This window comes from Brassica napus, chromosome C1 (genome assembly GCF_020379485.1).
Source record: "Brassica napus cultivar Da-Ae chromosome C1, Da-Ae, whole genome shotgun sequence".
Taxonomy (NCBI): Eukaryota; Viridiplantae; Streptophyta; class Magnoliopsida; order Brassicales; family Brassicaceae; genus Brassica; species Brassica napus.
This window is the reverse complement of record NC_063444.1, coordinates 6,001,177-6,013,077: the sequence shown is the minus strand read 5'-3', so window position 1 is coordinate 6,013,077 and position 11,901 is coordinate 6,001,177. Positions and strand designations below refer to the sequence as shown.

The 11,901-nt window shown below is 27.7% G+C and overlaps 3 protein-coding genes across 3 annotated transcripts; all 3 read left to right on the top strand.

Moving 5' to 3' along the window:
• The first annotated feature begins 231 nt into the window (after positions 1-231).
• LOC106375553 (glycine-rich cell wall structural protein) lies at positions 232-952 on the top strand. Its single transcript, XM_013815497.3, has one exon. The coding sequence runs from the start codon at positions 336-338 to the stop codon at positions 675-677; it is 342 nt and encodes a 113-aa protein (XP_013670951.1). The 5' UTR covers positions 232-335; the 3' UTR covers positions 678-952.
• A 4,092-nt stretch (positions 953-5,044) lies between these two features.
• Positions 5,045-6,371, top strand: BNAC01G09490D (S-protein homolog 74). The gene has a single exon (XM_013815049.2). It carries the CDS (start codon positions 5,766-5,768, stop codon positions 6,240-6,242), a length of 477 nt encoding a protein of 158 aa, XP_013670503.2. The 5' UTR covers positions 5,045-5,765; the 3' UTR covers positions 6,243-6,371.
• A 4,016-nt stretch (positions 6,372-10,387) lies between these two features.
• LOC125580627 (S-protein homolog 21-like) lies at positions 10,388-11,834 on the top strand. The gene is made up of 2 exons (XM_048745410.1): positions 10,388-11,414; positions 11,511-11,834. The coding sequence occupies exons 1-2, from the start codon at positions 11,163-11,165 to the stop codon at positions 11,733-11,735; spliced, it is 477 nt and encodes a 158-aa protein (XP_048601367.1). The 5' UTR covers positions 10,388-11,162; the 3' UTR covers positions 11,736-11,834.
• The last annotated feature ends 67 nt before the right edge of the window (positions 11,835-11,901 follow it).

Genomic DNA, 11,901 nt, shown 5'->3' with positions numbered 1-11,901 from the left:
GTCTAAAATATCGTTCCAAATTTGAACAATTTTATCTGATAGCTTTGACTGGCTCAACCGCTTACACAGCCGTGGCGGAACGTTAGTTACTTACCACGTCACCACCAGTCATTTTCAGAATGTAAATAAACTTAAATTTGACATCAGAGCCTTTGGTAAAAAGCATTTACATTGGCAATAACTATCTTCACCGGTCATATTTTTGTATGTGGTCACTCGGGGCCTTTAAAAGGACCCAGATATCTCCCAGATCATCGGCAATGCAATAAACATAAAAATTCAAATTTGTCTACTTTCTTGTTATCAATATTACCGTTCTTAACCACTTTGAGATTATGGCGAAGTGTCTTTTCAGTCTCTTCTTGGTTCTTGCCCTAGCCTCAGCTTTTGCTTCCGGAGCAAGAAACATCCCAGGAGGGCTCTCTGACCAGAAGAACTACCTCGGATACGGTGGCGGGTACTCCGGCATCGGAGACAACGGTTTACCTTTCGGTGGCGTCGGTGGGGGTGTGTCTGGTCCCGGTGGTAACCTTGGTTTTGGTGGACTTGGTGGTGTTGGTGGAGGCTTAGGCGGTGGCTTAGGAAATGGGATAGGCGGTGGTTTAGGAAACGGGATAGGCGGTGGAGTTGGTTCCGGAGTCGGTGGAGGAAGTACTGGAGGAGTTCATTTCCCTTGAGTGGTTGAGTTGTTACTTTTGGTTTAAGGATTTGTAACGGTCCTTGAATTAGGTCTAGCTTAAGATGATGTCAGGGCAACAATAATAATCATGTTTTTTTTTTGGAATTTTCATTAGCTGTTTGACGTGCGTCTTAAGTTACTATGGTGTCCTTAGAATCAAACTCGTGTCTTTGTTGTGTCATGGCTTGGTCCAATTTCAAATTCTATTTAATTTCCAGTGTTTCACTTAATAAATTAGTCAACATATATGACTACTTTTTATCATAAAGTCTATTTACAGAGTTATAGTAAAGCCGTGTTACAAAAAAAAAAGAGTTATAGTAAAGCCCTCTAGGTATATAAATGTGTTTGGGACGCACCTCGAGCTAATTGAAGTTCAACTAAAATACAAAGAAAATAAGTTAACAAACGAATATCAAATAAAAAACTTTTACTTATTGAAATGGGATTTTCGTTTTATATGGCATTTGATAGATGTAACAAGTAATTAGATAGGAAATATGAAAACAATAATGTACGGATGACAACAAAAAATGAAAACAATATACATAATTAAAAACATGATTTAGTAGATGTAACAAGTAATTGTATAGGGTGGAAAGGATATACTTATCGAACAACACTTACACTTTTTTTTTTTTGACTAGGCATAAACAACACTTACACTTAAGTCGATCGATCTACAATTTTCGTATTTGGGATAGTTAGGTGACAACATATTAAAGTCGAAATGAGTACGTTCCAAGCTAGAATTAGAAGGCAAAAAAACAGTCAAACTTAGGCTGAGCTGACGTTGCATTTCAAAATACTTTTTGCGAGGTTGGTTTTGTGCATTTACTCTTTCTCTTCTTTACAAAATGTGTGAGGTTGGGAACTTGGTCTATTACACGTTGTGTTGCAGGTGAATATTAACTCATGGATATTTCCTTTTTTAATGATGAGAACTGAGAAATGTTAACTTCGCCAAACAAAATTTTACAGAAATTGCGATTTTGTATTATTTTTATTTCATATCATAGTCTTTGGAACTTCCAGCGTCAAACAATCACATCCAAAGCTATTCCAAACAATTCTGTCAAATAATTTAAAAATATAAATCAGAAAAATTCATCGTTTATATATATATCATATATGAGTGTGCCTAGCAGCAATACCCAACCGGTCCGGTTATGTCAGTTGTGCTACTTTTGTACGAGGTTGTACCAGAAATATTTCCTTTGATCTTGTTTTGATATCAATTTTGTAGGCTACAAGCAGTCATCTACAACGGAGGTTCACCGTAATATCTAATTGTATGTTATTTCGAGGGATCCTTTAGGGGTTCGAGTTTAACCCAAATCAAAGAAAATATAACCATGTCCAAGATTAATTACTCATGATATGAGAATAAGATGTGATATTATATGCTTTATAGCTGTTACTAAACTTTATGAATTCTTTGCTGAATTCTTTGTGGATCTATCCTAATGAAATAATAAAAAATAAAAAATTCAACCAAATTAATCGTAATTTGGTTATATCAGTTTTAGTTTGTTTAGCATATCAAAAAGTACAGCCGAGCGAAAGCTATTTAATTTAGAGAAAAAGACAAAAATAGCATTAAATCAAGTTTATGTTCCCAAACTAGCACTCAAGGTCAAAAGTCACAAAAATAGCACTTAATATTTTATCAAAAGTCACAAACTTAGGGTTTAGAGTTAAATGGTGGGGTTTAGGATTTAGGGTTTAGAGTTTAGAGTTTAGGGTTTAGGGTTTAGATTTTAGGGTTTAGGGTTTAGGGTTTAGGATTTTGGGTTTAGAGTTTTGGGTTTAGAATTTAGGGTTTAGGGTTTAGAATTGAGAAATGAGGTTTTGAGGATAAGATTTCAAATTTTAGAAAATAAAAAAATTAAAATTTTCAAATGATAAACTTAGAAATGTGCTATTTTGGTCATTTTAGTTTTTGAGTGCTATTTTTGTGATATAAAATTAGAAATGTGCTATTTTGAATATTTGCCCTTTAATTTATGAAGTGTCTTGATTTTTCTGTCCGTCTAGATTTGTTTTTCCTTTTTCTATATAAACTTGAATAGTGCGAAACCTTTCACTATGTAGACTGCTTCGAATATTTGGATTCGTGTTATTGTGTTCTTAGAATGTACTTAATTAGTTAATTGTATTGATTAATTTTTTTTATCGAATTTTTGGTATTGTTTTTAAGAAGAAAACTGAAATCATTTTTCGAAAAGGTGTTCTTCAAACACTCCAGTGATCCAATATTTTATATTCCAATAATGTAACGTACAACGTTATTGGTACTTACTTTATACTTTAAATAACAACTATATTTCGATCCGCGCAACCGTGCGGATGTTTATTTTCATTTATTTTTATATAAACATTTTATTTTTAATTCCATTTTGGTATATATTATAATATATATATGAAGTGTGTCTATTAGTTTTAAAACATAATAATTTTATCGTATATTTTTTTATTGAATTGGTTGTTTCCAGATCAATTTTTTTGCTTGGAAATGATTGATAGTTATTTAAGGGGGTTATTGGGAGATGAATTTGTGTAGAACTTGTGAATTTTAAAAATCCATTGTTATTAATTCTTGGATTTCAAAATTCTTAATAGAATTTATTATTATTGGTTTAAGAATTTTCAAAATCCATTCAAATATTTTGTTATTCAAAAAGTTTAGTTATCATTGATTCTCTAATTCTAACTAAATCTAGTGTTATTGGGAGATGAATTATATTTATTTTTACTTATAAGACTCAACTTTCAAGATATCATATGTATCCATGTGATTTTCAAAATCCTTGTGATAAAAATACTAGAAAAAAAATAATTATTCTTACCAAATATCTATTGCACCTTAAATTCAAATTATATGTTCAAAACTATAATTTATATATTTATATATTTTTAAATTTTTGAATATATAATTATTTTTAAGAATATTATATTTTTAATATAGATAATAATAATTAGATTTACAAATCTTAATAATTTTTTTTTTTTCAAAAAAATAGTTTCAAAAAACATTTTCGAATTTCAAAAAGAAAATTTTGAAAAAAATATTTTTTTTTAAAATAGAAAAAATATAAAAATGTTCGAATTTGAAAAACAAATATATAAGAACAACTTTTTATTTTATGTTTTATTTTTTATTACTTATACATCTACCCCGTAAGGGGTAAAATAGTCTTTTACATTTTTAATGAAACTTTTTTTGATTATTTTCTTTTTTTAATGCTCTTTTTTTTTGACAGCTTTTTAATGCTCTTTTTGTAACAAAATGTTTTAAAATGGCTATTTGAGAAAATTGTTCAATTTTGTATGTATCAGTATTATTTTCTTTTAATTTGAAAGAAAAAAATAAATAATCATGCTATATAATTTAGAAAATAAATATATTCTATATTTATTTTACAAAAAATGATAGAAAATAGGTAATGCAAATTCATGAAAATCTATATCAATCTAAAAAAGTTATGATCAAATTTAATAAGTCAATGTATATAAATTTTCACAATCCATATAACTTTTTTTAAATCTATCAACTCTAAAAATTCACAACCTGTACACAAATTCATCTCCCAATAACCCCTCTTAGTTCCTATAACATAGCAATATTGTGTTATAGACATATTATTTAGTTCCTATTATGTAGAAAGTGAGTTATTTAGACCTATAATAACGATAAGATTATAGATTAAATATAACATGACTTTCTAGTAATAAGTCTATTAGGTCTATTTTTTAAAAATCACACATGAGTCAAAATTGTGACTTCTGTTTTAATATAGAAGATAATAAATCAAGCATTTAGTTTAACTAAGGGGGAGTTATTGGGCAAAGAATTCTAGAGGAATTATTAAATTTTGAGATTCCGTTGTTATTGGTTTGTGAATTTTTAAAATCTAAATAGAATCAATTGTTATTGGGGTGATGATTTTTAAATTCCACTCAAAATCATTTGTTATTGAAAAAGTTTAGTTTTCATTGATTTTAAAATTCTATTAAAATCTATTGTTATTGAGATGTAAATTTTCTTTGTTTTTACTCATTGTACTCAACTTTGAGAATATCATCTACCCATAAGATTTTTGAAATCAATGTAATAAAATACACTCACACACAAAAACTCAAATTGAAGAATGAAATAATATACAAATCACAACTTTAACATAATACAATTCACAACTTAAAAAAATAGAAAAAATATTAAAAATTTAAAATAAAAATTGTAAAAATAGTTTTAAAAAGCACTTTCGAATTTAAAAAAAAAAACATTTCAAAAATAATAATTCAATTTTTTTTACAAAAATTCAAATTTAAAACATATATTTCAAAATTATATAAAAAAATATTTTTATTATTTATTATTTATATATCTATAAAGTAAAAAGTTGAAATTAAATTTTTTGGTCATTTTATTTCTTGAGATCTTTTTTGTGAGAAATTTTTTTTTAAAAGTTGTTTAAGAATTGTCTTAATTGAAATGATTTTCTTTCCATTTTTTTCTACCACCATTAATTTTTTACTTTAAAAGTTAATAACAATCAATAGAATTATATACACAAGTAATGAAAATCTAAGTAAAAGTATTTGATAAAATTTGTTAAATCTAGTTAACTTGTAAACTCCTCTCAACTATTAAAATCATCAAATTCCACAGAAATTCGTGTTCCAATAACCCCCATAAAAGAGGCTCAGGAAATACTATTTTTCTTAGAAATAAATACCCCCACCATGCTGAAACCTAAGGAAAATAATTTGTTTTGACATAATTACATAAACATTTGAGTTATAGTTTTGACATCCTAATCTATACTAACTTATATAATTTAATTTTGTTCGACTATAGATTTCGATGATACTAACTGGATCACAAAAATTTTAAGCTAACTTTTTTGTTTTCATAGAGAAGGCCGACCTTTGAGCTTCAAAATGATCACCCGTCAATGATCACGTAATTGATTTAATCGTTAATGCAATGCAATAACTTCAGAGTTCATAAGTTAATTAAACGTCAATTACCGTTTCGCTCTTCCATTATATAACCAAAGCAACAAAAAACAATTCTTCACAAATGTTTACTAGAAACAAAAGCATGAACAACATCAAACAGTTTCTCTTAGGCATTTTTATTTATCTTGTTTTAACATTTCATGATCGTGTATTAGCAAGCAGCACGACCACCAGAGACATCATAGTCCCGAAGATTTCTGACTGGCAAATCACGGTGGTCAACGGTTTAATCACCAGTGAAACTCTCTTCGTCCATTGTAAATCTAAAGACGACGACTTAGGCGAACAAAATCTGCATCTGGGAGATAGATTTTCTTGGAATTTTGGAGAAAATATGCTTCACTCAACGTTATTTTGGTGCTACTTGAGTAAAGATGATGGTCATATGAATGTGAAAGTGTTTTGGGATGATGTAATCTTGTTTCATAGATGCGGTTGGGAAAAATGCGTTTGGACCGCTAAAACTGATGGGCTTTATCTTTGGAACTCTGCTATTGGTGAAGACTTATTACTAGAGAAATGGGAAACTGGGTGGTGAAGAAATTTCTCTTGCTAATTGTATGATTATAAATTAATCTTGTTGTTTTATGCATAAACAAATACTAATTCATAATAGCTTTCATAAATCTCCATGTTTCACTTTTAAACTTTTCCACTAATAATAAAATGTTTTGTTTGTTATTAAATTTTATATATCTATATATACAAACCTGTTAATATATGTGATGTACTCATGGACATAAAATGATAAAAAATCATTAATTAAAATATATTGTTGCGACACTATAACGATAATGCATTACATGGTTTTTTATTTAAAGGATTTTCATTGAAAATTTTATCTGAAAATAAGATTTTGATTTAAAATGTATTGTTAATTTAAAATACTCTAACACACATTTTGGACAACAACATGAACTTCCTTCGATCTTGTATTGATCTCAATTGCTTATGGATATAATACGAAAATGTTTTGTTTCTGTATAACATACATCACTGAGGTTTGGTTTGATCTATAATTGTGATTATCATTCTCTAGATCAACTCGAGAAATACTCTAGTTGGTTATAAATAAGTTTTATTTTACTAATGGCTTTCATTATTTATGAATAAGTTAAATCTTAGTCATTTAGGATCTAACTGATAATCATTAGAAGAATATGAGGAATAAAAGAAAAGAATGAAGAGGAATAAAAGAAAAGAATGAAGAGAAATAAAATAAGAAAAAACATATATTTTTCTCCTAATTTGATAAAGAATAATTGTAGTATATTATTCCTTAACATTTAAGGAATGTAAAAAAATCCTAGGTAACAAATAATTTTTATAAATGGTATAAAATATAAGGAATGATAAGAAATTATTTTGCAGTTAGAAGATTGATCACCATTTAGAACCTTAGACCATGCGCATCAGGGAATGATAAGAGGAGTTCACACGCGTCCCGAGAAAAAAAAGATTATAATATGCTACAGTTATGACTCTGTCTCGCCACGCTCCTTCCGGATGAACCCGGATCATTACTGTTCAGCGGGCTCCACGCCACGTGGCGGCCCGCTATTGGTCAATTTTTTTTTTTTTAAACAAAAAAATCAAACGAAAAAATAAAAAAAATAATAATAAAAAAATCAAATTATGAATCCCAACCGGGTGTTTATTAATGCTGGTGCTCTTAGAAGATTGATCTTTTGCAGTTACACAGTTTATAGGAGTAAATCCCAAACCAGGAAATATTTTACTAGTCAAACCGGTGAAAACAACCAACTAGGCAAGTATATCACATTAAATATAAAACGCAGTCAAAGTATTTAATGGATGGGCAAATATATTCGTTCTTATTTTTTGTATATATATATATGAGTGACAGATTTATTGTCATATTCGTCACAAAACATCTATATTATACATCTGAGAAAAAATGGGAAAATATTTACTTTTTTTTTTGTTATCCTCATTTCCTTTGATTCTATAAACTCGTTGATGCCTCCTCTATTCAGAAAACATCTACATTGAATTTTCTGAATAAACAAGAAACTCAAGGTTCATTGCAAGAGCGGAAGTCATGATTTTCCGATTACGTATCTTAATATCGGCGAAAGTTTTCAATTTAAATTTACAATCCTCCTAACTACTCTATATTGGTGCAATTTGTGGCAGGTGAAAGATGTTTATACATTTTCTCGACATATGTAAATGCAAGCTCTTACATAATATATATAATTATGTTTCAGGGCCCAAATTACAAACACCATGTGGTTTTTGATGCGTTTCTTCCGGACAAAGATTTTATAGATGGTACATGTACTGGAATGCACCCTAATGTATGTATGTGGATCGCAAAGGAAGATGGAGTCTATGTCCTCAACAAGAAATTTCATGGAGAATATTTCATGTATAAATGGGATGCTCCCACAAGAAACACTTCAGAGGTTGCACCTGCGCGTGAATATGAATTTAATCATGTATAAATATATATCGTACAAGTGGATAACTTGTTTTTGGGTGGTCAATTCTTAATATTGAAACCGTTATGCTGTCGCTTTGGATAAATTATCAAATAACTTTTATTCCAGATCTACAATTATCAAATAAGTTATGCCGTCGCTTCTGTGTAGGGAGGTAGAGTACAACTGCTACAAATATCAGAGTTGATGTGATAGGAGTTACATATTACTAGTCCCTTCTTTTCGATTTAATTGTTCCAAGAAATTTTTTTCCCGTTTCAAATAAATGTCATTTTAAAATTTCAATGCAAAATTTATTAATCAGATTCTCTCTTTCATTTTTTCTGTTAGTTGAAATATGATTAGATGTATAGGTAATTGTGTTTTTATTTTGAAAATATACAAAATTATATGTTTTTTTAATCTATGTTCATAAACCTAGAAAGACAATTAAAATGAAACGGAGAGAATATATTTGATTAATTGGTAGAATTATTATTTTAACTTTTAAGGTATATAAATAATTCTATGATTATGACGAAATATGTTTCTAATCAATCATGTTTTAATTTTTAAATACAAACTACAAGTGGGATGATGTTTCACTATCGAATTACTTTAGTCTGTTCGAGTATGTTATTAAACAAAATCCCAAGATGTAGAAAATAGATCCTTTACATAGTTTTTGTAACAACTAACTTTATTTATTTATATAAAATAGCATTGCAGAAACTTGCAAATAAGAAATACAAAATTACATATTGTTTTTCTTTGATATGTTCTATTGGCTGATCCGGCCGGACTAGGAAGTAACACATTTTATGCTACATAGTAGACTACTTCAAAATCGTACCATATAGCATAATATGAGTTTGGAATACTTTATGGTTCTGACTAATGCTAAGGGTAAACCGATCATTTGCTATGGTCCATCTTGTTAGCCATTAAGGTTGAAACCCAAATTCATATTAACTAAGTAGTGATAATTTAATTTTTTTTAAAAATTGAGCTCAAAATTGATGTGGATACACACCAAACTTCAAAAGATTACCATTAAGATATCACTACTTAGTTAATTTTATTTTTTAATAGAACAGAACAACACCACATAGGTAGTAAAGTTCGAAAACGATTTCCAGAAAAGTCTAGAATGTTTATCCGAATAAATCCCAAATCAGGAAATATTTTACAGATCAATAAAAATTACCAGTTAAACAACCGCACACTATTACCATTTTCTATTTGTTTAGACAAGTATAGGGGTGATTTGAAGGGTTGTAAATATGTTAGACAACCATTTTTTTTAAAGCATTCTATTAAAACAATCATGTTTTAGGCTTGAAAAATAAATCTACGACCAAAAAGTTAGAAAATAAAATATACTATCTCGACCCGCACATCTGTGCGAGTTTTTTCTTTCTAAGTTAAAATATTTTAAATTTATATAACAAAATTTATCAATAACTTAATGTAATTTAGTATTATATTTCAATAATATCTATGTTTATGTGACTTATATATTATCACTATAAATTTTATAATTTTTTTATTTATGTAACAAAATTTATTTTGAAAACATTATTATGTAACAGTATTATTTTACATAATATTTTTTTATGACAAATCTTTTTTATATAGATCCAATTTAATTTAAATTCAATAATTGTTTTTTGAGATACTGTTAAAAACAACAATTTTTCTTTCAAATTAGCTATAATATATTGTACTTCAAAATAATTTTGTAGTAGTGATCTTATTTGAGAAATTACTTGAAATACCCTCATTTGGGTAAAATAGTTTTATTCTTTAATTGGAAATAGAAATGGATCTTTCTAAAAAAATCTTTTATCATTTAAATTTTCATTATCATTAAAATATAGTTAATAATATTTATATATTTTTAAAAATATATATAAATAAAAACTAAATTAAATTTTAATTTCTAGTTATAGTTTATTATAATTAAAGTTTAAATTAATTACTTGTTGTAAGTAAATTTTAAAATGATTCTGAATTATTTTTAAAAGTATTTTGTTAGAATCTTCTTATAAATATTTATTTGTATCTCAAATAAGAAGATGAAGATATTAAATCATGGCTATATGAATAATGTGTATTATAGTTCTCTTGAACTCTAGATGAAAGGATATGTTTTATAATGTTCCTTTTTAATTAAATAGCTACAATTAAATTTAAAGAATATATCACACGTTAAAAAAAAAAAAGAAGAAGCATATGGTTAGGAAGGAAACCAGGAAGAAATCTGGTTAACAATAAGTTTACTTAGTTGTTTAGGAAAATAAAAGACTAAAATGCAACTACAATTACTGTTATGATATTATTATGCAAATAGAAAATTTCATCAAAGTAATTATTTAATAGAATGTCCAACTTAAAAAATCACACATGAAAAAAGTTGTGACTTCTGTTTTAATATATAAGATTAGCTATGAAAATCATATTTTCTAGCTTTTATTAAATGCTTTGAATATTTTTCAAAATAAATCTATAGCAAATGAATTAAAATCAAAATAAAAAAGTTACAGCCTATTTCTATAGTAAAGAAACTAATGGAATAACAATAACCAATTAGTTCAAATATGTGTATGCATATTAAGGACATTTCCAATTTTACTCTATATTTTAATCTAAAATGGAGTAATGAACAAAAATAGAATATTACTCCATTACTCCATTTATAGAGTAGTGTTTTTATTTTGTGTTCATTACTCCATTTTAAAGTAAAATATAAAGAGGAATTGGGATGCTCTAATACCATATAAACTTGCTTTTTAAATGTAGTAAAAAAAAGACTTGCTTTTGAATTGAATGATTCATAAATGCAATAAAATAGAGTAAAAGTATTTAATGTATGGACTTTGATCAACAAAATATTTAATGTATGGACAAATTTAGTCGTACGTTTTTTTTGTATATATATTTTACATGGTAATAGATTTATTGTGGTACTCGGTACAAACATTTATTATACGTCTGATAGAAAAAAAAATAAGATGGGAAAATATTTACTATGTTTTTTCCTTGTCCTCCTTTCTGTTGATTCTATAAACTCTTATTTGATGCCTCCTCTCTTCAGAAAATTCAATATTGAAATTGTAAACCAGCTAGGGTTTCAGAAAAAACTCAAGGTTCATTGCAAGAGCGGAAGTCATGATTTTCCGATTACTTATCTTAATATCGGCGAAAATTTTCAATTTAAATTTACCATCAACCTAAAGACTCTGTATTGGTGTGATCTATGGCAGGTGAAATATACATTTTCAATATATGTAATATATATTTGCTTGTAGTAGAAATTAAAATAGATCAGATTAATTTATATCTTATGTTTCTGCATGCAGGGACCAAATTACAAACACCATGTGGTTTTTAATGCGTTTCTTCCAGACAAAGATTTTATAGATGGTACGTGTACTGGAATGGACCCTAATGTATGTAGGTGGATCGCAAAAGAAGAGGGAGTCTATGTCCTCAACAAGCAATTTCACGGGGAATATTTCATGTATAAATGGGATGCTCCCTCAAGAAACACTCGAGTGGGTGCACCTGCGAGTGAATATGAATGAGTTCAATGATCTATAAATATATATAGTACCATATATTATCTTTGTACAGTATTACTATTATCATGTAACAACAATAAACAATAATAAAGATTTATTAAATGGTTTCAGTTTACGTAGTAAACTTTCATGGTGGTCTCTTTAGGTTTGGTTACGCTTCGGAAGGGTA

What these genes read in the sequence shown, in the direction of transcription:
- LOC106375553 (XM_013815497.3), top strand. Translation starts at nt 336, where the DNA reads ATGGCGAAGTGTCTTTTCAGTCTCTTCTTGGTTCTTGCCCTAGCCTCA.
- BNAC01G09490D (XM_013815049.2), top strand. Translation starts at nt 5,766, where the DNA reads ATGTTTACTAGAAACAAAAGCATGAACAACATCAAACAGTTTCTCTTA.
- LOC125580627 (XM_048745410.1), top strand. Translation starts at nt 11,163, where the DNA reads ATGGGAAAATATTTACTATGTTTTTTCCTTGTCCTCCTTTCTGTTGAT. An exon ending in ATTGGTGTGATCTATGGCAG is followed by an intron (nt 11,415 to 11,510) that starts GTGAAATATACA and finishes TTCTGCATGCAG; the next exon opens with GGACCAAATTACAAACACCA.